The sequence below is a fragment of the Cyclopterus lumpus genome, chromosome 14 (assembly GCF_009769545.1).
Source record: "Cyclopterus lumpus isolate fCycLum1 chromosome 14, fCycLum1.pri, whole genome shotgun sequence".
NCBI classification, from domain to species: Eukaryota; Metazoa; Chordata; class Actinopteri; order Perciformes; family Cyclopteridae; genus Cyclopterus; species Cyclopterus lumpus.
In genome coordinates this window covers 6,881,365-6,906,985 of record NC_046979.1, presented here as the reverse complement: position 1 = coordinate 6,906,985, position 25,621 = coordinate 6,881,365, and the positions used below count along the sequence as shown (strand labels likewise).

The following is a 25,621-nucleotide window of genomic DNA, read 5'->3' as shown; positions in this document are numbered from 1 at the left end:
TGTTTACATTTTTTTTTTACAGAAAAGTCATAGCAACCTTTTATTGTGAAAGTCACAACAGGACGTTGCGTCCGTCGGGTTTTTTCAACAAGCTTGAAAAGCAGCCCGTCTCCCCGCCCCCCCACTCAGTCAGAGTGAAAGTTGTCTCGGCTTGAAAACCTAAGGGAGTCGGGGACTCGCTAGTTTTTCCCAACGCCGCCGCCGCCGCCGCTGCTTCACTCGCGCTTCCTCCCGGAGAGATGAGGCGGAAGGAGAAGAGGCTGCTGCAGTTCGCCGGGCTGCTCATAGCGGCTCTCCTTTTCCTCCCCAACGTCGGGCTGTGGTCCCTCTACAGGGACCGAGTGTTCGACAACTCGCCCGGCACGGCGGCCGGTCCGGGCGGCACCCTCCGGATACAGGTCGGTGGATTTTCGCTTAGAATACTTCACGTGTTGTTTTCTCAAACTGGGGAGTCTTGAGAAAACACAAGTGCCTGCCATTTGTCTCCACGTTGTCTCTTTTTTCGTTGATCTACTAAATTCAAGGAACATTGCTTAGGACCCGACGAACCGAAACAAAGACCTCACTGATGAAGGCGACTTTGGAAGTGGCTGTGATTGTCAGCTCAGAGCGGTGGAGAGTCGCTGGAAAGGTTCAGTTGCCGACTGCCGGAGTCAGAACCTCGGAGAGCGCGTTGGCACCTCCAGCGCCGCTTGGGTTCAGCACCACGGAGAGCGCGTTGGCACCTCCAGCGCCGCTTGGGTTCAGCACCACGGAGAGCGCGTTGGCACCTCCAGCGCCGCTTGGGTTCAGCACCACGGAGAGCGCCCATAGTTTACGTGTGAATAGTATATATCCAATCCGTCCACACAGTTTAAGATTGCGGTGGTTTTCTTGAGCTTGTGGTGTAATTCTGCACTGATTTTTTTTTTTAAAGCAGTCATTTTCTAGAGACTTTCCAGCAGCCCCTTAAGGCAGCTGCTTAGTTAGGACTGGCACAAGTGGTTTAGGCTGCAAAGTCACTCGTGCTGTCAGTCTTGTTTGCTGCCTGGTGTTATTGATCTTTGCTCAAGACCGGCTGATTTGCTGCAGTTGAATGTCCTGCATTTAAAGGGTGTCATTTCTGATGTCCCTCTTTTTGGTACGAGAAACGACCTTAGATCATGTTTTAATTGCTTCGACATCTTATCCTTAGCTCTTGCCGTGGGGGACAACTATAAGATCACCGCTGGCTATTTGCATTATTGATTAATGTAAGGATTAATGTAAGGATTAATGGATTATGAAGAATAATGAGAAACAGTCACATAATTAAGATTCACGACTCAATTTGGATGTAACAAGTTGGTTGCTCTCTTTTTTTTCTTTTGAAAAGGGTTCTTGGAAACATCCCTCACTTATGCTGTGATAAATCACACATATGTTTTGGTTTGGTTTGTTTTACCCTCAATTGATTTTTATTTAACTCTCCAGTATGAGAGTTCTCAGTCATTCATCCCTCAGTTTGCCTTGTAAAGACTCAATGCAATGCTTTTAAACTATAGTTCTCAGTTGCTTTGTGAGGTGGAACTGATTGCATTTGATATCATCCTGAGAGAACATTTAACACAGATTGCCTTTAATATCCTCCCTGAATTCAACGACATGAAGGCTAATCATACAATATCTTCATTTTGGAGTTGTTTTGAAAACTGCGTTTCAGGCTAAATACTCAGAGTGAGATCATACTTATATTCATTATGTTTCCTAATGACTCCCAAGGCTTTCTAGTTGTCGACTAAAAGAGAAAGAAAAAGTGTGAACCTCATACAATTGTTTTTTAACCCCAGTGAGTAGTTAATTGTTGTTTTTTTTAGCCATATAATGGATAGTGTACACTCATCGTGATAGTTGCCAAACACATTGTCGGAATCCGAAGCTTTAATGCTGCTCTTTGCCGATGTTACGAACCAACAACATCTGCAGTCGAGGTATAGGAGGTAGAGCGAGTCGTCCAGGAATCAAAGGGTTTGCCGTTCGATCCCCGGCTGTGTGCTAATGAGTGAATCAAGGGGGAACATTGTAAAGGGCTTTGGATAAAAGCTTGGTTTTTAAAGTTTTTGTTGGCACCAATTTGTGACAATCCTCCGCTAATGGCATCAGATCTGTAAAATATGTGCCATGAAAATATAATACTTGTTCAGGACATGGTTTAATATCGCTCTCGTCACTCAGGGTTGCATTGCCTCTCGTGTTGCTATGCCTCCACCTCATGCCGATGGCTGTGCGATGGGCTAGTGAGGAAAATGGGATCACACCTGCATAAATTGGTTTCTATGATGATTTTTGCCTGTCCGGGTAACTTTTTGTAGTTCAAAGACATATTGGAGTTGGACTTGGCTGTGAGGTGGCGCACTGATTTAACTCTGACACTAATGAGCCATTATTTCAGTGCCACGTGGGTACTGGTGGCTTTTCTAGCAATCGTCGTGTGAGAAGCGGGGAAACGCATATGCTGCCACATTTACATCAGGCAGCGCTAACATTTGTCTTATTTGAGCTTTTAATACAACACATAACCTCTTTTACACTGCTGGAATGCTGGCTGCAAGCATTCATCTTCCTTTTCTTATTTTTTGGCAAACTTAATAGCAAAAGACAAATGGAACAAATAACAAATGAGGGAAAAGAAAGGAACAATATGTGTTTGAGTGCTCCCTGTGGGCTGGAATGGCTTCACTGAAGTAGATCAAAATCAATACCCTTATCCCGTTCAGCCTTTTCCCACATAAGTCTTGTTAGAGACATCTGTAGAGGATATTTCCTTCCCCTTTGTTGGTTTCCTTCCGCCTTACTTAGATGACATTGTGCTTAAACCATCAGAATAAGAGCAGAGTGAATTACATATATAAAGAATGAGCTGCAGTCTGATTCAGACACGATCTTCCCCCACTGATGTATCCGATAAGATAGAATAGAAATGAACTACATTCCAACATATAGTTTTTACAAAGACTCATTTAACCAGAGAGGAGGAGAAAACTGCTTTTTTCCTTCAGCTGAATACTCGTTTATTTGGTTGCACTTTTTCACGACTAGTTTTATTTCCCCCCTCTTTGCCCTGGAGCATTCCCAGTTTGAGGATTTCACAGTTTGTGATTCTTTCCTGCTCCTCCAAGGGAAACCACAGCAGCAGTGAGCTTGGATTCACAGCAGGTACAATGGATCCCTGGGGGCAACACCCATCCACATCCCTCCTGTAGCTTAATCCCCATTGACCCATGACACGCAGGTTCCGTATTTTTCAGAACCTAATAGTCCATCCATCATTATTGAATACGTCACATCCTTGAAGCTCTAAAGCTACGAGGAGGCCCAACGTATTTGGAAACGTATCGAGGGAGCAGCAGTCGTTTTGACAGCAGATGCCGACCTCTGCGAAGGAGCTTTTCAGAGTCCCTTTAAAGCCTACGGTGGGATCGAACTAGAGATCATGTTACAACGGGATCACAGCCGCCACACCTGGACGCTATTGCATTGACAACATACTGTATATCCACAGGCTATATACAGAAATATAAGAACCTGGGAAAGTAAAGCTTCTGTGTGTGTGGTGGTTCTGTGTCTACAAGACCACATTTGGCCATGATGACACACACACACACACACACACACACACACACTGATTGGCGTATTCCTTTCAGGGCACTGTAGTAGCAGCAGTTGAGGCTGAGCGTGACTGCCTGACACAAAGCTGCTATGTGGAGATTGAAAGTGCAGCGGCAACTCGCTGCGACCAGTTTTCATTGGAACGACTTGCTGCAGAAATGTGTTTCTGTGGATTATCCGGAGTAAAAGGGACACAAGAGGGTTTCCGGAGGTTGCTGATACATTTTTCAAATGCTATTTTCTTTCAATATTTGAAAAATCGTATTTGGGCAAATACAAGCAAACCTATATCTGTGTGGCTGGATACCACAAGGGTTGAATGAGGAATTCCTCCACACTGACTTCCACACGTTATTAAAATCCTGCTTTAATTTTTCTCTGCACTTTGAACATGGCTCCTTTCATAATGTGGCTCCCCATAATTTGCGTCCCTTCATTTGGTCGCGACTCCATCTAACAGGGATACATTTTCTAAACGAGGCATCCTCGCACAGCCCAGCGTCATGTTCCAGATGCACAGCATCTCTACCGACCTAAACTGTTCGAAATAATTAAGTACTGACTGCCGTTCCTGTAGTGATTATAGATATATTCACTGTTTTGGAAGAGTCGGGTGTATTCCATTTGCTGTCCCATCGGATCGCACCGATGACCTCCTTCTTCTTCGTTCCTCATCTCCTGTGACATCCATCGCGTCCTCGATGATGGTGGACCTCAATTGATTTGCGGGTCTCGCTGGAGGACCGAGGAGCGAGGATGGCAGGGAAGAATAATTAGCCGAATGAAAAGCGCCCATTGTAGAGCATGTTGAACACAAACTGTCGGCGATTAAGTTCCTGCCAGAAGAGCAATATGGTTGAATGTTTCAGTCCCAACTGAGCCAAGAAGCAGCAATCTATGTACTGTGTTTGTGAGTTGAGTTTCCATTTTAGTATTAGATTGTAAATGTTAGATATTTTCCTTTTAAATTTTTTTTTTTTACTGTGAAACGAGTTGAAAAGGAAAGAAGCAGTTTTCTGTTATTTGGTCTCGGGGTCGCAGTGTTCACAGGCACACTGACAGGTCCGTGTGTGCAACCAATTTATCTGTGCCTCTTCACCACACTGAGCCTTGATCACTGCAGTGGAGGGAGGGAGGGAGGGAGGGAGGCTCAGCAACACACAGTGCCACTCAGCAGAACAGTGTAAGTTGGCTTCACATGGGGAGTTGCACAGCGGGGCAGTCACATCTGTCCTTTTTAGTAGCCCCGTGTTGATTGGAGCCCAGCACACAAGCAACACGCACAGAGGAAAAAGTCATCCGTTTGGATTCTGCTGACGGAGAGAACATTCACACAGACGGGGAGAGAAAAAGATGCGCAGCTTCATTTGCAGCTCTTGCAGAACGTTGCGCCGAGAGAGGGATGCCTTCATCGCCACAGCAGGGCTCTCGCCTCCAATGACAAACACCACTGCACTGCAGGTTCCGCTGTGTATCTTGGCAGCGACATTACTTTTTAATTTGAACAAATGAGCACGGAGAACGCTGCTTAATGTGAGGTCAAGCACCGAGTCTTCACGACAACAACAAAAACACACAAAATAGGTTGCGCGCTTTTTAGACCTGATCATCTCTTTTTTTTGACATGTAAGCAACAGTCAGTCTGCTGTTAGTCAATGTGAACAAATATAAGCATCCTCTTTTGAACTGAAAGCATTTGGTAGAAGTTTCTTTTTTTCGCCTCTGGCTGAAAAGGGGGGTCAGGGAGATGCTCTTTGAGCTGGCAACACCGCGCGGCTCGGCACTTAATGGCCACCGTTCTGTATTTGTTTGCCGTTATTCCCCTGCCTTCCTCTCCCTCAGACATGATAATAAGGAGCTTATTTGAACGGCTGAAATGTGTTTGGACTGGAGCCAATGGAGGCAGAACCAACACAGCTGTAAATTACCACTGAACCCCACAGCGGGTCCATCGCACCGTGCTTAAAGCTCGCGATGTGTTTTTTTCTTTTTTTGTTGCCACGTTTTCCTCCCATGGCTGTTCACCCAAAGAAAAAAAAAAATATATATTCTAACTTAGCAGTGTAACACACAGCTGTTTTCCTTTTCACGTGCCAAGGTTTTGAGATACGCATCAGTGAAACATCTGCCGCCATCCCAGCACAATAGAGGGGAATTGAATTCTGTGTGTCCCCCTTTCATCTATCAAACATGTAAAAACAAAAACATCATCCTGGTCTCTCTGAATTAGGCTTGGCACAATATCAGATTTTCACAACAAGATTATCATGGCCAAAAGAATTCACAATAATAATATTATTGCATTTTCAAATTCAGTCAAATGCATACAATATATACATGTATATAATAATTGAAGGAGGCTGGACTATTTACACGATGTGTATATATGTGTACTATTAACTAATTCATAATTTTTTTTTATATCTCGGTTATCAATACCGAATGCGACACCACGACTCTGAATAATCCACAATTAGAAGTTTTCATACAGGGTACTACTTCTTTGGTAGAAAGTTGTCCCAATGAAAACTGTTCACGTCGACTATTTACTCAACAAATTGTACATGAAACATAAATATGTGGCTGCAGGCTTATGCCAACATTCGACAACTTGAGTTCCTCTCGGCCCTCCTTGAAGTTCCACAGAGCACCTTGGGAACCAAGAAACCTGCAGCGTTGAGTTTGATCAGCCAGGCCATTCTTATTGTATGTGCTTTAAAACTTTAATTTAGATATTTGTATGTTTCCCAGCTGTATCCGCCAACAGCTGTTAATAATATCCTTTAAGCTGTTTAGAAGACCCTCTGTAGTCGGCTGATAGCAGGGCTGCTTTCAGCTGGAGGTGTTTGTGTACAGTTAAACGTCTGGTCCTTTTCTTTGTGTACGTGCACGTACACAACTGGCTGTGAAGTGTATACCTCTTGAGTGTGTTCTGTCCGAGTGTTTTTTGCTGCTGTTTGTTTACTGTGCGTGTATGTACACGCAGATGTGTACAATTACAAGGCTGCAAGCTTAAAACCGATGATTCTCTATTCCTTGCACGATATGTTGGAACGTGGTTTTCTGGTTGCCCCTCATTACCATTTTTCGTTAAGTTTTTTATTTCTCATTCCTGACTAAATTGTTTTGTATTGCTCAAGGCAAACGTACAAATTGTACAAATGATTTATGTATTTTGACCTTTACACACCGAGGGGGTTTCTTTTTGTGCACATCAATATATATATGTTTTGTTTTCTCAAGAAAATGTTCACACAGAAAGTGAATACAGGCTTCAACCACTCATGTTGTGCTTAATGGACTTTTTCAAAACACACAAAGGCAGCACTTACCACCAGATCCACTCCTTAAATTCTCACCTTTCACAATAAAAGCAGATTGTGTAACTGGAAAGGAACTCAAATTGACTGTCTAAGAAGAAGTATCTTACAGTATAGCTCAGGCTGTACAGCACATTTGTAGTCACCAGCTATAATTTCTTTTTCCGTGAACAGAAAATGAGAGACTGACGGGGTGAGGAAGAAACTGCTTGTGGCTGCCGGTGCTCTTTGTATGAACACACCCGTTTGCAGAATCCCATGTTCCTTGTTCTTTATCCTCCACCTGATCTTTACTTTGATTCAGGAGCGAGAGACGACATTTAGCGGTGCAGGTGATGGAAGCCTTTTGGAAGACCAGTGTTCACATCACAATCCATCAATATCTAAGCAGAATGTCTTAGACCGCGGGGGGGCGGAGGACTCTGTGAGTCCTTGCATCTCTCTGGTCTTCTTCCTGATCTTTCCTGCTCTGCGGGACTCTGGATAATGACTCTTCAGGAGACAACGGACTGTGCTGTGGCCTTCTCTTTGAGGGGGTTTGGAGGGTCTCGCTGCAGGGTCCTCCGACTGAAGGTCCTGTGCCTCAGACTAATGTCTTGCTGTGCCGGCACAGGCAACGGACGTCGAGAGACATTTGCATGTGTATCAAAACCCAAACACCTAATCTACATTTTAATGGTGTCTTTCAAAACTCAAGTGGGATGATAATGTTGCGCTTTCTTTTAGCCAGTGTTACGACTTGTGAAAGGACTTATTTATCTCCCTCTAGCCTGGCCTCTCATTGAACTAAAGCAGGAGTAGGTCAGTTAGTACACGCAGAAGTTTCATGTTCTTAGAAGAGGTAACGGGGGATTTGTGAGCCTCCAGCACAGATTGACTTGCCTATGAAGTGGCTGGAGGTGGAGGAGGAAGAGCAGACAGGTAATTGTGTCTCTGGGGGTCGAGTCAGATCTGTTTCTGATAGAACCGGAAGGGAAGGAAAAAAAAGAGAACAGAAAAGCTTCCTCCTCTCACTCGGGAGAGGAAACAGAAAAAGGAACTATTGACCCAAGGTGGTCGGATTCATCCTCCAGAGAACAAATGGGCAGCTCTGTTCTTATCAGACTTTCTGCTCTGCTGGTAATACCAGCTTTTCCTCTGCGCCAAACAAAGGAAGTTCAATAGCAGTCCTCAATCTCTCCTTGTTTACTTGTGTCTTTGTTCAGTACAACAGACCTGGAAGCAGCTGAAAATGAGCAAAGCTTCAAAAGGGACTGCTCGAAATAACAAAACGTGCAACAACTTTCAAGATCAAGACCGATATTACATTTGAGTCATCAGCTGCTATCATAAAAAAATGATAATAATGGTTGTGAAACTGTCAAAATTCCCACCAATGTGGAGCTTGAACTCCAGGAACACAAATGGTCAATAACTAAATGAATTGAATGTGAACTATGACTGTGATATTCTTAAATCCGAACCATTTGCGGGACAAAAAAATACAAGCAATACGTTTTTTTCCTGTCTTTCGTTTTTGTTCTTTTCTTTCGCTAGTCTTTGCAAATGGAGATGATGCCCTGATGCGTGGTTCAGGTGAGATGGTCAGGGTGTTAAAAGATAATCTGTGTATTCCTCTTTTCACATGCTGGGGGCATGTCATGTATGAAATACATAGCTATATGGAGCGAGAGCAGTACAAACAATACCCCTATTTCAGATTTATTCAGAATAACCACATCATGATGTTTTTTTTTTATACAGAGAAAAAGCATTTACTGCATGTGCTAAAAACCTGACATTCCTTTTCAAAGCAAAGTTTTCCAGTGTGCTGTCAGAGAAAGTTTAGAGGGTGCAAGTGAGACGTCGCTGGCATTTTCTTCCGATTTTGCTGTCGCATATGTCAGGAGAAAAGGTTCTCCCTTGTGCCATAATACTGTACATCCACTGAAGATTAAAGCCACTGCCACAAAGCACGATGAGGTAATGCCTCAGAGGTTAGCGTGGCATTTCCATTCCTTGTGGTGCACCTTTCATTGTTTTTTTTTTGAGGTGTTGAAGACCTTTTCAAGTCTGGTCAGGTGCGACGTGTAAGGCCTTTTCAAAAGCCAGTGGGAGATGGCACAAAATAGTTGGCGGATATCTCAAGAATGGGAGGTAATGTAGAACGATAAAGGGTAAAATAGAGAAGAGTAGAAAAGCTGAAAGACCACTTCGCCCCACCTCAGTTAGCTCTCCATCCTAGAAGGACACGTGTGTAGTTTTACTGGATTTACTTCTCAGACGTTTTGACACAATGGGTCTTTCATTTGACACTGAAGTAAACTAAAGCTGTATGTGTGTGTGCATCCACGAGTGAGTGTACACCTCTGTCTTTCCAAGGCTAATCTTGCATTCTGCTGAAGCAAACTGCATAATGTTTTGGCAGGCCAGGCGGCGACCTCCGGTTCTGCTGAGGAGAGCCGATGCGGAAGTGTCTTAATACCTGCATTCTCTCTCCTGACCAGCGGGCGGCGACTCCTCTGGTGGCAAAAGGAATACAGATTGTATGGAAGTCACTTGATTTATTGCCTGAGTAAACAATGTGAACATGAGTTTATGGTCTCAAACTACGTCCACTTCCTTATATACAGACTATGGTTAAGGTGTATGCTCACTTCTACAATGTTTTGGACACTGCTCACTAGCACTAGTACACACTGCTGAGTACATCACCTCCGGTCAGCCGCTGCTAGGTGGGCAGACAATTTGGTGAACTTTAATTTAGTTTTTGGCAAGATTTGATTTTGCATACATACATGACGTTTTTATGGACAGGCATTATTATTATAGATCTATTGTCTACTGTATGCACCCTTCTAGTTGGAAGTGTGTTTAGCTGACTTTTATAGCTGTGTGTAAAAAGAAAGAAAAGAAAAAAGCTATCATTGAGTGGGGGGTGGTTTCAGTCAATGCTCTACTGCACTGTGAAAATAGAGTATGTATATATTCTTTTTTAATTTTTCATATATATATATGAACTCATAATGTTTATCCCAACCCAGGGACGGATACTTTTGTAAGCCACAAACATTAGATGAACAGTAGACTATTAAGAGGCTACATGAAAGTCAATTAGTGATCACTCAGGCGAAATTGGCCATTTTCTTTCTCTCGCTGCGTTCAACCTGAATGTTTTGCTTGATAAAGTTTGAATTCCATTGCAGCGTGTGCCTTATTCGACACAGTGCTTTGTAATTAATGATTGAATAGTCAGTGGAGATAAAACATGGGCTGCGTGGCTTTTGGCGTAGCTCCTGTCATGCCCTATTAGTCAGTTTGTGCAACACCTTGAATATTGATGGAGTCGAAAAGTGCCCATAGCAAAAAGTGTGTTTGAGTCAGCGTGAAGCCTCGTCCCTGTGATGACGGCCATTAGGGAGGTATCAGCGGAGCACGCAGCAGGTAGGGAGAACACCAGCAGAATACCAATGACGGTTTACTGTTTAATTGTCTTTTTGTGCATTGTGAATGCCATTTGCATCAGCTTTCTATGAAGTGGTGATGTGGTTGATACGACACAATACAGACCCACAGCAGTGTAGGTTTTCACTCCTTTATTGGAAATCCTTCACCCATCTGCCTCACCAGTTGAATTGGATTCATTTTTTTCAAGTGTTGGAGTGGACGAGAAAGGGGACGGGCTGTTTAGTGAGGCTGTGGGAGTGAGACGGAAGAGCAATGATGGTTAAGCCTGCTGTGAGGCTTGCTTGTATCTTTTTGGAAAATGGATTCACAGATTTTTTTGTTGTATATTTAGCCTTGTTATTTTTTAAATTAATATCCAATTGAGACTAAACTAGTGACAATGCCGATTGACCTGGCCTGGTTTTGCAACCTTCCTCGAAATTTAAGAAGAATGCTGGTGAAGAGGCGTTTCTATCGCTGAACAGAATTGCGTAATTTATGTGTTTTTTTTTAGTTAACTAAATGTTAACTAAGTTAGCATTAACTGGTCACTGGGGAGCAGGAATTTGCGATGTGACCACCGTCTCGTGATATGGCCAAAATAATGGCAGAGAAAAACATTACTTCATATTTGTGTGTAGTTACTGAACGCATTCATCGTCTTTTCAGCTCTAGTTTGGTCTCCACCAACTCCTGAGAAAAGAATACCTGGCTAGATGTTCACTCTTTTCATCAGCTAGTTGTTAACTTTGTTTGTCTGCTGTGAGACCAGGTTCAATAAACCCACTTTATTCTACCTGCACGGTATAATAAAGTGGGTTTATTCAACCTGGTCTCACTCCCAACTCTTCAAATGCCTCCGCTTGGTCGGTGAACTTTAAACACATCTGCGACACTATCGGATGGGCAGAGTGAAAATGTTACATAGGCTCAGCAGGAGGGTAGGTTGGATGTCTTAAACAAACACAGGACTTTCACTCTGGTGACCTTCGTTTAACTAAGTCAACGTTTACTTATTTTTCTGTATATACTGTAACTTCTTTACTTTACTGAGTTATTTTACAATGTTTTAACCCCATGCATGATCTTTTTCCTCAACACGTGGTTTTGTTGCGTGAGTAAAAAAAAACTATTTCTTTTAAAGACTGCACGCATGTTGATTGAAAGTGAAAAACTGCAGACCGAAAGGAAACGAGCATCACTGATTGAAGCGCAGGACCACTGACCGAGCTGCGGTACTTGACAAGTGGGGAGTGAGAATATGTTTTTGTTTCGTGTTTGTTGAAAACAGCTGCTGCTGGAAATGATGTTGACGCGATTGCTGAGGAAAAAACTCTGTTGAGCTGCAGAGTTGTGGTTCTGTGCCAGGGATCCACCGGGTTCCTTCTAACCACAGTACTCACTTTGTGCTTTTTCACCACGTTGATTTCCTTTAGTAGAACACTGAAGAGCAAAACTGATGACCAAAAAGTGAGAAGCACGGCTTACTCGTCTCAATCATTCGCAGTACGTTCTTGTCTGTTGGCCTCACTGTGGATGTTGAAATTAATTAATTAATGGCTCTTCTTCAATGGATATTTTCCTTCTCGTAGCTCTTCGAATTCTGAGGGACTGGCACCAAAATTCATCCATCCATCCATCCATTTTCAATACCGCTTATCCTCATTAGGGTCGCGGGGCTCAAATTGCAATATACTATTGCTTGTATTTTACTTTTTTTGTATGGATTTATTAAACTGTATTTATCTATTTATTTTTGTTTGTCATTCATTGACTCTAGTATGGTTTCCACTGTAAACTCAAGAGAAAAGGGAACCCCCTAAACTCTGCACTGGTGTAATGCATTCTCTCAAACTGAAATTAATTAAATTAAAATTAATATGTCTCAAGTGAGGACCGAATGGATGTTCCACGAGAATACTTAGTTAGTGGCGTGTCCAGTTTAATTTCATGTATATTATTGTTATTATATTAGTGTTGAGTGACTTCATTCAGCTTCTCTGGGAGTTAGATTCTCTTGTTTGTTTGCTCTCTGCAAAGTCCTTCATGTCAGGTGACACAATGCATCTCATTCAAGAATATTTGGCCTAACTTTAGATACCTGTGTAAATGACCAGCATGAACATGAATCCCACCGTGCAAAACTGTTCATTATTCAATTAACTCCCAAATATATCCTATATGCATCATGCTCCATAAGTCCTAAATTAAAGTTGTACTATAAAACAAATGAAATATTTGTAATCTGCTAACGGGAATGTTAACGCCATGCCACCCGAAGGTCGTACTGTCACTGTAATAATGAGGACATGGTAAATGATATGAAAAACGTCTTTTTACTGCAAGGCGAACAACCACTGCAATGAATTAAATATACGTATTATGTATACAACGTTGACGTAATTAAGGTGACTCACACTTTTGCCGTGATACAAGTCAAACCATACTGAATAAGCCTCCGTCTTCCTCCTGCAGAATGGGAGCGGTGGGTGCTCCAGTTCAACGACCTCCTCATACAAATCAATCAGAATTCATCGCATCGGTAACGCCACCAATCAGAATAATTAGTCTGTAATTATACTTCAAAGAGGTTGCACTGAACAATGGATGGAGATACTGATTTTACACAATTAATTCAACTTGCCTGCTCTGGTGCCGAGACAAGTCCGAGACAGTTTGTCATTTAATTACACTAATACTAACACAAATATACATAAATAGTAAGTTCTAATTGATTTGAAGTGGAAAAGATTTAGACTTTAGCGATGTCCCAAATCCACACTACATACTAACTCTAGGCATGTTTTCAGAACAGTGTGTTCTTGCTGTAAAAGCGACAGAATTATGTACGCATACTAAACAGGGCTTTATTTCTATTTTATTGACACTATTCTCCCACAATGCAATGCACAGATGCAGTAGACGACGTACACGCAGCGGCAAGCAAATTAAAATGAAATATTTACGATAAGATTTGTGTTCGCTCTAAAGCCGCAGGTTTGACTGACTAACACGTGCATACTGTGCAAAATGTTATTTTAATTTATTGCATACAACAACAAAAAAGTATATTGTTAAGATGAGAATACGGTGTGAGTTTTAATTATGTTTTATACAGTATATCCGCCACCTTGGATAACTCTGAAATGGCGAGCAGACTGGAAGCAGCTGCTGGAGGCACATTTCACTCAACACACACTCCCATTACACCCAGAGCGGTTTGTTTGCCTGTGCTGTGGCATCAGCTAACAGCCTGCTTAATACTATTCCGTGCAGTCAGACGTGTCGTTTGTATTAACAACATTTACTAATTGCATCCTCCCATGGAGCTAATTGATTTATCATTGTGCTGTGATCCTATAATGTCCTCAGAGTCGCGCAAAAGTAATTTCTAAAGCGGAGAACATTTCACAAATGGCTGTGTTGAATTTTAATGCAGAGTAAGAATGATGGCTTCGGTGACGAGGGTGTGTACCGCATGTGTGTGTCTGTCGAATGTCATTTTCTAGGCGTTATAGAAAATGGAAAGAGATTGCCCACCCTGTGTGCAAACTGCCAGCTACCAGCCGCACACTGTAGGGAGAAAAATAAAACTTATAGAGATGTTGGCGTACAGCAAGGAGGAAAATGAAGTAGACAGGAAGTGGGTTCCTTTGTGGAAAAAAAATGGATGTTGCTGTACTTTCTTTTATTCAGGCATACTTTGTTGTTCTTCTTCTTCCTTCTTCACCACCACCAGAACTCCGTTAAAAGTTTCCCAGAAACACTTCTCGGGTTTTTTCAAGGGAACATCTTTCATTTCTAGATCATGGGAATTCATGTGATCCGACTAACTTCAGAAACCGACCAAATGATGGATGTCTAAATGGTTTTCTGTGTGCCCTTGCAGGGGTTGAACCAGATGAGGAAGGTTGCTCAGCTGGGACTCGACGGTGTGCGGCGAACCGACTGGCACGACTACGAAGCAATGAGGAGAGACGCTGCTCGCTCAGGTCGGAGGCCACACACACACACACACACACACACACACAGTAGCAATCTATTTTGACTTCTTTTCTTCCAAGTGTATTATTCTCTCTTAGAGGTGTGAATCAATGCTGCGAGTACAGTTCTGAGTTCGTAAATAAACACCGTTAATCTTCTACGACAAGCATCGATTCAGTCTCAAGTATTAAGTGGAAAACACAACTTATTTTTTTACAAATGTAACAGATAGAATTGGCTTTTATATATTATTAGGTGGTACGCCGACAGGATTATATTTCATCGAACCCACAAGAACTGCCCGTCCGCTTATAGGCTACCTTTAATGTCTAGGTTCCCACGCATGCACATATGCATTCTAGTCAATGAGTGTGTGAGCAAGCATGAGAGAGAGAGAGATTGATTAATCTGTGTTTGCACTAATGTTACCGATCCAGCATACAACACTGATTACCACACGCATTTCAAATAACCGGCCAAGAGGAATGAAAAACAGCCAGCTGACTAACAGGAAGCCTGAAGCACCTCAATATTTACTTTAGGCCGTCTGGCTGCCAAAGCTTTGGAGGCCCTTCCCTCCCTTTCACAATAGCCACGACAACATTAATTCAGCACCCTCCTCAGCATTGTTTTCTTACTTGTGTGATCCAAACCTTTCTAGTAGCTGCAAAGCATTGTTAGGTCCAAAAGACCACATTTACTCAGAAGAAGTTACCATTTCCAAAATTCACAAAATGTTGCTAAATATTCTGCTTCAATCCACAGTTTTTGGCATGTATCCTTTCAAAAACCACATTTTCACTGCTGGGTAAGCCCATTTATTAAGAAGCATGAATATAGCCGTAACGTTATCTCACATTACAGCGGATTGTGTGGAGGTAGCACTGAACAAAACATCTGATGGATTTAGGAAAATAACGTCACAACCCTTGGCACAAATATAACCATATCATCCTGCTTTTTCTGGCTTCTTACGCCCAGCCGAGTAAACGGGCCAAACCATCGGAAAACAATGTGAAAGGGTGGATGGAAGAAGCTACAGCTTCTCTACACGACGTCACCCAGGAGGATTACATCTATCCTGCGGAATATACATCAATATTGAGATCATATATCAGCAAATGTGTTGATGATGTGGTGATCACAAAGACAATAAAACAATTCCTCGACCGGAAAGAACGCATGGATGAATGGAGAGATTAGCGCACGTGTCAGCTGTCAAGTCTGCCCCGCCTCCAGTGGACCGGCCACTGTCAGTATCCACAGTAGACGTGAGGGAAAAAAACCTTGATGAGGGTAAATATGAGTAAAGCTGCTGGTTGTGTGATAACGTCACATAAGAACACGTGCCAATCAGCTAACAGATGTCATCGCTGAGATTTTCAACATGCGACTAGGAAGTGTTCCCAGTTCAGAATGGTAGCCGCATCGTCCTCCTCTAGTGAACACCAGAGCTTCCCGGGACCGTGTGTTCAACCCCCTCCTTTTCACACTGTACACCACCGACTGCTGCCAGGGAGAGAACTCTGTCGGGAAGTTTTTCAAACGACAATACCGGACGGATTACAAACAAAGATGAGACCGCAGAATGGTTCTCAGCAATAACAATCTTTAGAAAATTAAAGAGAAAAAAAAAAGGAGATGAAGACCCCCCCCCCCCCCCCCCCCCCCCCACACCTCTATCTACACCAATGAAGCTGAGGTAGTTTTATGTATCTGGGAATCAGCATCACAAACAACCTGACATGGTCAGCACACATCTCCATCCTGGTAAAAAAAAAAAAGCATTCGAAGGCTGAGTGGAAACATTACTAACTGGCACGGGATGTGCACGGCCCTGGACAGGAGGGCTCTACGGCGGGTAATTCAAACTGCCCAGAACATCCTTGTACCCATCGACTGAGCATCAGCGATATTGGTGACACGAAGTGCCTGCAAAGAGCTCAAAGGATAATAAAAGACAATACCCAATCTAGCCATATAGCCGGTTCACCCTGTTGCTGTCTGGCACAAGTCACAGAAGTATCTTCCATAGCTATTTCCATAGCTATTTCATTTTATCATGTAACAAAATGTTGCGCAACCCCGTAGTATAACGCCTATAAATAAACCTTGCACCTTCTGACACAGAACCTGCAGAGAAATAGGGAGAATGAATGTGGGACACACAGCTTGCATTTGAACATCTCTCAGTGTGCGGTAATGGAGAAAGTCAAATTTGAGAGACTGGGTTTGAATGCCACCGCTGCCTAGAGAGAGATGGAGACACACAGAAAGATAGACAGTGGATGTGTCAATACTCAAACCGGTCTGGAGCACTTCGCATGCCGCCAGCTAAGTGGGAACGTGTGTCGAGTGGAAGTAAAAGCATCGGCGAGTTTGAGTTTGAAGAAAAAGCAGTGAAAGAATCTGAAATTCAATCAAAGGGAATCTTATCGGAAAAATATTTCTCCGGGTTCATATTTGCCCGACGCGGACCTCGAAATAAGTGATGTATGCGAGCGTGTTATGCGAGGAAAAGAAGGGTCGGAAGAGTTTATCTCTGAAATGAGCCGATAAAGTAAGGGGGTTATTTTTCACAGTTATTACCTTCAGGAATGTAGACGGATCATTTCTTCCTAATGAAACAAGGCATCTCACTATTTAATTTGATGCTCTCCTCTGACTATATAGATAAGCCTCCGTGCCATGCGTCGTTGTGTGTGTGGAGCGCATTGATGAGCGGCTAATGAAACGTGCAGCGCAGTGTAATTTGATGCACTCTTGAAAATGAGCGTGAATGTTTGTGTGTGGAGACGCGTTGTACAGGTCGGAGTTCTATACAGTGTATGTATATATTGACTGCCTCAGTCTTGACCTGAAACGATAGGTTGATTATTTAATTACTCAATGGACTGAAAACGTATTGGTACATTTAGTTATTTAAGTCATTTTCCCCCAGCCGGTTCCAGTGTCTCGAATCTGAATATTATATATATGTCTCACTCTTTTATGAGATTATTTTTGGACAAAACAAGCCACTTCCAATTAGGAAAACTTTTTCTTGACTATGTGTAGAACAGACATAGATTCTTTAGGAAAAAAACCAGCAGATTAATCAATCGTGAAAATAATTGTTATTACAGCCCTAAAATAACGTCCTGTGTGCTTGAATGCTTTGATGCCTTGCATGCAGCTAGTTTTCTCCAGATTTCTCTTATGAAAGAAATAGCATCTCAAGAGACTTCCTCTTTCTATGAAGGATACACAAATTAATAAGTTCAGCTTGCTTAAATAACCTGTGGAACAGAAACAGATTGTAATGTTTAATGTGAGTTATCAAATTGAGAACATTTATGAAGCTGACATTTTATTGCTGTATTCATAACTCTCAATCCAACCTTTGTTGCATATTGTATCTGCCTTTTCATCTATATATATATGTCACAAAGGAGGTATCATAAAGGTAATTAAAGATATTTTCCTTGAGTTATGCACAAACATCTGGTCTCCTCCAGCTAGAAACCTTCAACCAAAGTTAATAGATTTTTGGCCACCATGAGCCTCGACTTATTTAAATATTGAGCGGCCACGGAGAAAAATAAGCTTACGTAGTGTCTAAGTCCAAATGTGTGTCTGAGATTTATACAAAGTCTCGGGGGTTCATGGGGAGTCACTGACCTGTACTGCATGTGTGTGTGTTGGATTCAGGTAACGGTGAACAGGGGAAACCGTTTCCTCTGTCAGAAACTGACCAGGTCGACCAGGCTTACAGGGAGAACGGCTTCAACATTTACATCAGCAACCGGATCTCCCTAAATCGCTCCATCCCTGACATCCGGCATGCAAAGTAAGTCCTGTATGTGTGTGTGTGTGGGTGTTTTGTTTACTTGTCTTGGGGGGGACCTAATTATGTTTACACAGTCACATTTTGGGGACTCACCTTCCTTATGGGGACATATTGCACGTCCCTAGGTTTGGTTTAGGTTAAGGTAAGGAAAGGGTTAAGATTAGGCTGGTAGCGGTTATGGTTCGGGTTCGGGTATGTCCTCAAAATGCATAAAAAGACGACTCTGCGTGTGTGCGTTTTCCTCCCGGTAAATGTATGAAAGCACACCTCAAAGTCAGACACGGTCTGCTTGTGAAATGCCAAGATAAAGATCATTCGTAGGAGGAGCACCAATGGACGGACATTGCCTTGAATCGTTTGTGTATTCTATTCTTCATGGGAGCTTTTTTTTTTGGTGTCAATGATTACAGCCACATCAGAAAATGGAGAATAAAAACATGATCTTTAAAGTGATAGAATTTAGAGACCAGGGCCTATTGAGACTCCTGTGTCTCCCCTTCAATCCAAGAGTTTTTTCTTTTGCATGCTTTACTCATGCTTTCTCATTGCCAGTTTTCTGACAAGGACTGATTCTTTTTTTTTAACAAAAGCAGGTCTTCCTTGATCGTACACATCTCTTGTCATGAGTCGTCTGTGCGAACAGGTCCTCTGGAATAAATGCCTCAAACCTCAAATCAACCATGTATTTTTATTTTTTATTTTTTAAAGAGTCAGGCAAATTAGTTGACAGTCAACTGACTGATGTAGATGCATGAGAAAATGTGAATCCTGTTTTTAGAATACGGTAGGCGGCTTAAGCTGCTTACCCATGTTGACCACTCGTACATACTGCAGACAGAGCTGTTTTAAGAAGGGGCAAAAGTGAAAGTCAAGTCTGGAGTTCTTTTTGGTCCATGATAAACCTTCATTAGCAGATAGCAAGTCAAGATGCAAGACAATGACCCAGCATTTCAATACTCAATTTTCAAAGCTGTTAGTAGTGTCATTTTTTCCCATAAATATATATATATATATATATATATATATATATATATATATATATATATATATATATATATATATATTTATTTATTTGTATATATATATATATATATATATATATATATATATATATATGTATATTTATTTATTTATTTGTATTATTTATTTTGCACTTAAAACAAAATCAAAGGAGAATACAAAAATAGGTTTCATCATGTAGTCATTTAATTACGACTATTTAATTGCTGAAATACCAGAAAATGTAAAAAACTTGTGTTATATATCGAGATATGAAATGACCTACCGTGTCGCCCGGCCCTTCAGTCTGGATTAGTGTTCCAGGATTTCAGCCAAAACAAAAGACTTGAACATGTCTGCTGTTACGTCTCAAGTCTCAAGTAAGTCGAGTCCTTCCCTCCATCAATTATCTGCCCCGTGGCTGCCAGACACTTGTCTCCTGTGACCAATCCCATGGACACACCTGCTCCCCCCACACCGACCAGCCGCTGCTCCCCCTGGCTTCATTCACTTTGTCTGCCTTACAGGTAGCGTCTCCCTCTTGGTGATTGGCATGTTGTCGCTGCCTCAGAGGCAGCCGGTCCCAGACCTGCGACTGACACATTCGATTCCTACACGCTGACAAGATTTAATTGAAGCGCACACACACACACACACACACACACACTCACACACACACACACACACACACACACACACACACACACACACACACACACACACACACATATCCCCTGTGGATTTGGACAGGGTTTGTTAAGAGTCACCAGCCGACCGCCTGCCTATCACTCCACCTGCCTGTCTCCCAGCGTTCATATTTGAATAAATAACATGCAGGCTGATGTTCAACATGGACATTGATCGACTGACACAGTTTCTCTCTCTTGCGCACTCTCTCTCTCTCTTTCTCTTTCTCTTTCTCTCTCTCTCTCCCCCTCCTCCCCACCCCCATCACAGAGGAGCCATAACTCTCTTCCCGTGATTAGCTCCTATGCAGGGGTCATGCAGCTCGCTGTGATGATCATGTACGAGGTGATCGCTGTCACCCGTCATCGGAGCACAACGTTAACAGCTGTATGTGCTGCAAATAATCCAATTAAAGCGGTCTCTGATGTCAGTGCTGCACTGACCTCAGAACAGGAAGGACGCAGTAACTATTTTAACCACACCCTGATCACGCACCAAGCTTTTTTTGTACCTAACCTCACCAAATCGTATCCGTATCAGTTCAAAAAACACTAAAATGGTGATTTGTTAGATTGTTGTTGCTAACAATGTTGTCTTGGCAAAAGGGCCTCAGATCAGAAAACAGTATATAATACAAATACGTGGTCGTTTTATGTGGTTGTATTCATTGCTAAGAATTATTTTTTCTTTGTCTTTTTTTTGCCCACTGCAGCCAACAACAGAAATATTTTGTATTTGACGGATGATTTCGATCTGTTTATAGTTCTTCACTGAAAACAGCATATTTTCAAGAATATGATCATCTCTTTTTCATTTTTATTATTGCTATCTTTCTGTAATATGTTGTGCAACACAGACACTTTGGTATGTATATGCAATATAATGGCCTCTTTAGAACCTCTCTCTCTCAGAGGCAAATAAAGGCATTTTTCACAAGATGCTTTCTTCCTTCCCTCAATTCGGTGGATGGAGGAAAACACGAAATGTCCAATGGCCACCCTACATGCATTAAGTGTCATATTTCTGTATTTCATTTTGCCTGTTTGCAGCTGCAAACTGAAGCTGTATGCAGAGCAGCTGCCCAACACCAGCGTCATCATCCCGTTCCACAACGAGGGCTGGTCGTCGCTGCTGAGGACCGTTCACAGCGTGCTCAACCGCTCGCCCCCACAGCTCATCGCCGAGATCATCCTGGTCGACGACTTCAGCGACAAAGGTACAGAGGACACACACTCAGCAGAACACACACCTGCACAGATAACACACCTGTGTGTGTGATTAGTGTGTCTAAATCCTGGAAGGGCGTTTTGAACAGTTAGGACATAGTTTGTCTGATTCCAAACTTATATATATATATATATATATATATATATATATATATATATATATATATATATATATATATATATATATATATATATATATATATATATATTACATAGGCGTTCTAAACTATATTGGTTTACTTTGTGCAGATACTTTTCCTTGTTTTTGTTATTATTTTACAATTTCCCGATCCCCAAATATATGGCAGATATGGGTAAATGTACATATCAAATGTAAAGTTTGAAGTCAGAAGTAAGGGTAAATCCGAAATTTCTATCCACAATGCTGTGCATATTCCTTATTTATTTCGATGGGACGAAAATTCACTTGATGATAAAACTGTGAAGACAGAACGAGTAGGATTTCCCTAAATTAAAACAATCTATGGACTCTCAATCATCATCTATGAACCACTGGGTTTTCTGAAAAGGGAAACACTCTTAACCCTAACCTTAAGCGAAACCTTTATGTATATTCCCTTCTGGTAATACAGAGAGAAATGTGCAGAGAGTTGCGTGAGACTAACCTATGAAAGCCCAGTATTATGTTAAGTGATGTGTTCACGTATCATTGGGCCCAATGAGCCTGCTGACGGGCGACTCAATTTTCTATCTCTGACCTATCGTACTTTTTTAAGATGCCTGTAAATCTCTCCCCCGAGCAAAGAGAAGACACTGAACACTAAACTAAATTAGATGTCAACACTTGCTCGACAGCCTGAGTAGTCAAACCACAGTCTCTGTCTTTTCATGAATCATGCCTTGACCTACGGTCTTAAAAAAGAAAAGAGCATGATCTCAATATTAAGATACAAGTTAAGATTCAAGAGACGTTCATTTCCTCAAGTACACCTATCTGAGTGAGTGTGTGTGTGTGTGTGTGTGTGTGTGTGTGTGTGTTTTGCTGCGGCTCACTTACAAGTACCCCGAAAAACCTTTTGTGCAATCTGTATTTATTGCATTAAGAAGGTCTATGGATATGATACAATATTCAGTAGATACTGTATGTTGAATGCAAAATAAAGATAAAAACTTAATGAATGAAAAGTGCAGATATTTTCCAATAAATAAACATTCGGGGAAAAATAACAAACCTACCTGGTAGCAGAGGACGGCACTATAATTGATCATTTTGCTGCCCACTTATCCACATAAATGATGACGGTATTATCATATCTTACTGAACAAAAGCCTTCTCTACTTCAGTGTGTAGTATTCTGGTCAAATATATTCAGCCCTTGTGGCTTTGCTTTTGTTTGTGTGAAGCATCTCTTTGCCATTTTTCAATTCAGTTTATTTTGTACAGCCCAAAATCACAAATTTGCCTCAGAGGGCTTTACAATCTGTACACATACGACATCCTTACGACATTGTTATATAGCATTGATGTCTCTCTCTCTCTGTGTGTGTGTGTGTGTGTGTGTGTGTGTGTGTGTGTGTGTGCACCTGTCTGTGTGTTGTTTTGTCTCTCACTGTCCCTTCACCAGCCCTCTTAAGAAAGTGTTTAATTCCTTGTTAATTAGTGCTCTCTGTCACGGTGCCTCGTTGAAGGATGTGTTTACCTCCTGTCTCCACTGTAATGAGATGTTCCCGCTGCCTCAGACTCATTTAGAGGTTAACACCCATCAGTGCTCGGAGACCAAACCCTCCCACTGCTGCTGCAGAGCGGAGAGGAACCACAACGTGTCAAAAGTGTGGAGTGCTTTTGGAAGAAATGGCTTGAGGCAGAGTGATCTCTGACAATTTTGCAAAGCGAGTAATCAATTTAATGTCCCACTCCATCGTATAAATAAGCAATTTATCCATGTGACTTCAGAACCTATATAATAACTAGCCGTGTGACCATCTAAACAACCTCATTGGTGCTGGACACAAAAGAAAAATCTATAAGTATGAAACAACAAGTACCCGCACACTGGAATTACAGCTCCCTTTTTAATTGTGTTCTACCAAGGGAAAGGAAACAAGGGATATATTTGGGAAAGTGACATCATAATAATCTATTTGCATTCACATATGTGTCAAGAAATTATTGTCAAAAGGAAATGAAAAAACAAAAAATAGACAAACGAGGACAAATGAGTCTTGTGTAAGCATCCAATCAATAAGTCTCAAGAGATGTAAAGATACAACTATCAACCTCAACTCATGAGCTATTCTTTAGAAAATTAGAATTCAGACCGAGGAAATAGGAAACCTTCTTTACTCACATCATCCCTTCCCCTCCACCGTCACACATCCCAGCGGGTGGGAGGTGAAGAGCGAGTCAGTTGTGTGAAAATAGCCCGGAACCCGCGATGGCTCTGGGCCTTCTGTCGTCGGGACGGACGGGAGAACATTGCAAAGGAGTTGACCTCTGCAGGCCGTCTGCTCCAACGCTCCCTCTCTGCCGCTGCCCTTTGATAAGAAATGAGTCAGGCTGTAATTAAGGCTTTAGAGACACAAGGACAAAGTCAACTTCAATTGGTTCTGGTTACTTGTCAAGTGGCTGCTGTTACAATGTCAGAGAGAATAATCCCAGAATACAACAAATCTATTCTCAGCATTAGTACATTAGGGAGCAAGTGCATTACAGAGGAGATAAAGAGTCACCTGTTTATGAAGTGTGGTTCAGACATCCAGTCGGGTGCTTTCATTTCTGGTCCACACCATTAATTTACAGAGCTGATGAAGAATTCTCCGCGAGAATGTGGAAAAAGCATGATGTGCCCGTGTATTTGCATTTGTGGAGCGAACTTCATTCACTCCTAAAGTATATATTTATTTCCGAAGCTAAAATAAATGTTGGCTTCTAGCTGGGAACAAGGCCCATAACAAGTAACCAAAATGGATTTTTAGTCCGTACACTTAACAAATATCTAGAGAAAACAAAATAAATCCCCAAAACATCAATCGCTTAAACATGAGGAAAACACACTGTCGACAAACAGCTTCCCAATCTGCAGCGTGTTTGTGGTTCCCCGAATCAGGTGATTTGACTTTGTCTGATTAGACCTCATCTCGGGTCTGCTCCGGCGGGTACGAACTGCATTTAATGGACATGTCCCAAACTCTTTTGTTGGATTGTGTGATTCCTGTTAGCGCGGGACCAAGAACACCTTCGTCGTTCAAAAATGATTTCAAGGACTCCCGAGAGAGAGCCCACGTGTAACGCAGCACAGTTTATTTCCCCCCACCTTTATGAAACCTGAGCAGAATTGTTATCGGCTAAAATAAGTGAAATCACCTGTGGGGAGTGCGGTGCATTTAAAGCGTCGCAACAGGAACCACCGAGGCAATAGCTCAAACACAACAACATGTCCACGGGGAGACGGAGGGCAAGAGAGTTGTTTTTAAATGAATTGATAGACAGTGTTAACGTTAGCTCCATTTAGATATTTTGTGGTCTTTTTCAATAGCAATGTGTGTGAACACCAAACTGTCTCAGGCCTTTCTTACTAGCTCGCTACACAATGCTTTAAATCCTCATGAGGTCCCTCCTTGGGTCAGTACACCGTACACCACCTGGCACACTGTCCTAAAATAAACATGCAAGGTAGACACATTCTAATAACGGAGCCAGTCCCTCTATTGAAATGGACAAGGAACACAAGGAACCCTCTAGCGTCAGAATGAGACGCAACAGGCTTTCAATCAATTCTGATGTCAACCAAGCGAGGAGCTGGGGAAGAACAATGGGTTGGGAAGTCCAGATGGTTCATTTAAAAAGGCACAGTTTCTGAATATGAGATGTGTGCGTTTCATCTTGGATGGTTTTGATCAACAAAAGGTGATGAACATGGACGCATAGCTTTTTACACAACCCCACATTTTAATGAGAAATTTAACATTTTACCCTTTGACAACTCATCAAGTCAGGGACGAAGGATATCGATCGCGTTGCCACATGGTCGAACGTCTCGCACACCAGGGGTGGAAGGTCTAAGTGGAGCAATAGAAACATTTAATCCTGCTGTTTCTTTTTTGGCGAACAAGAACACATGTTAGTCATCCAGATCCAGGTTAAAAGCTACCTCGTCAACCTTCCATTGGGTTTGAGCAGTCTTAATTCAATCCTTTTCGTCCAGTTGTACGGGACTTTACAGTTAAAATACGAGCCTATTATTCTCAAGCAGTGTGTGATCTAATTCTCATTCACAAAACAGAATAAATCTGTGTGAATCATTAGCGGCCCGGCCCACCCTGACAAAGGTACTTCTCCTTTCATTACACACACACAGACGGAAAGAAACCCTCCCATTCAGTTCTGCTGACGCTGAGCCACCTCGCTGTGCTTAACAGAGCCTACAGTCATACTAATGCCCTGTTATATTTATAACTTCATTATGCGCCATAACTGCTTGTTGCGGTCACCCTGGGGCAAGTTAACTCACGATGAGGCCGTTTTTTTTTTTTTTTAAACATTGTGAAGTTTGGCTGTAAGT

General features: G+C 42.1%; 1 protein-coding gene across 1 annotated transcript in view; it reads left to right on the top strand.

Annotated features, from left to right (window-relative positions):
- Nucleotides 1–239: 239 nt before the first annotated feature.
- The window catches only part of LOC117742753 (polypeptide N-acetylgalactosaminyltransferase 10-like), a 56,686-nt gene continuing 31,304 nt past the window's right edge, over nucleotides 240–25,621 (top strand). The window contains exons 1-4 of the mRNA XM_034550373.1: nucleotides 240–398; nucleotides 14,263–14,365; nucleotides 18,048–18,186; nucleotides 20,922–21,088. Coding sequence (XP_034406264.1) covers nucleotides 240–398; nucleotides 14,263–14,365; nucleotides 18,048–18,186; nucleotides 20,922–21,088 — 568 coding nt within the window. The remainder of the gene's footprint in view (nucleotides 399–14,262; nucleotides 14,366–18,047; nucleotides 18,187–20,921; nucleotides 21,089–25,621) is intronic.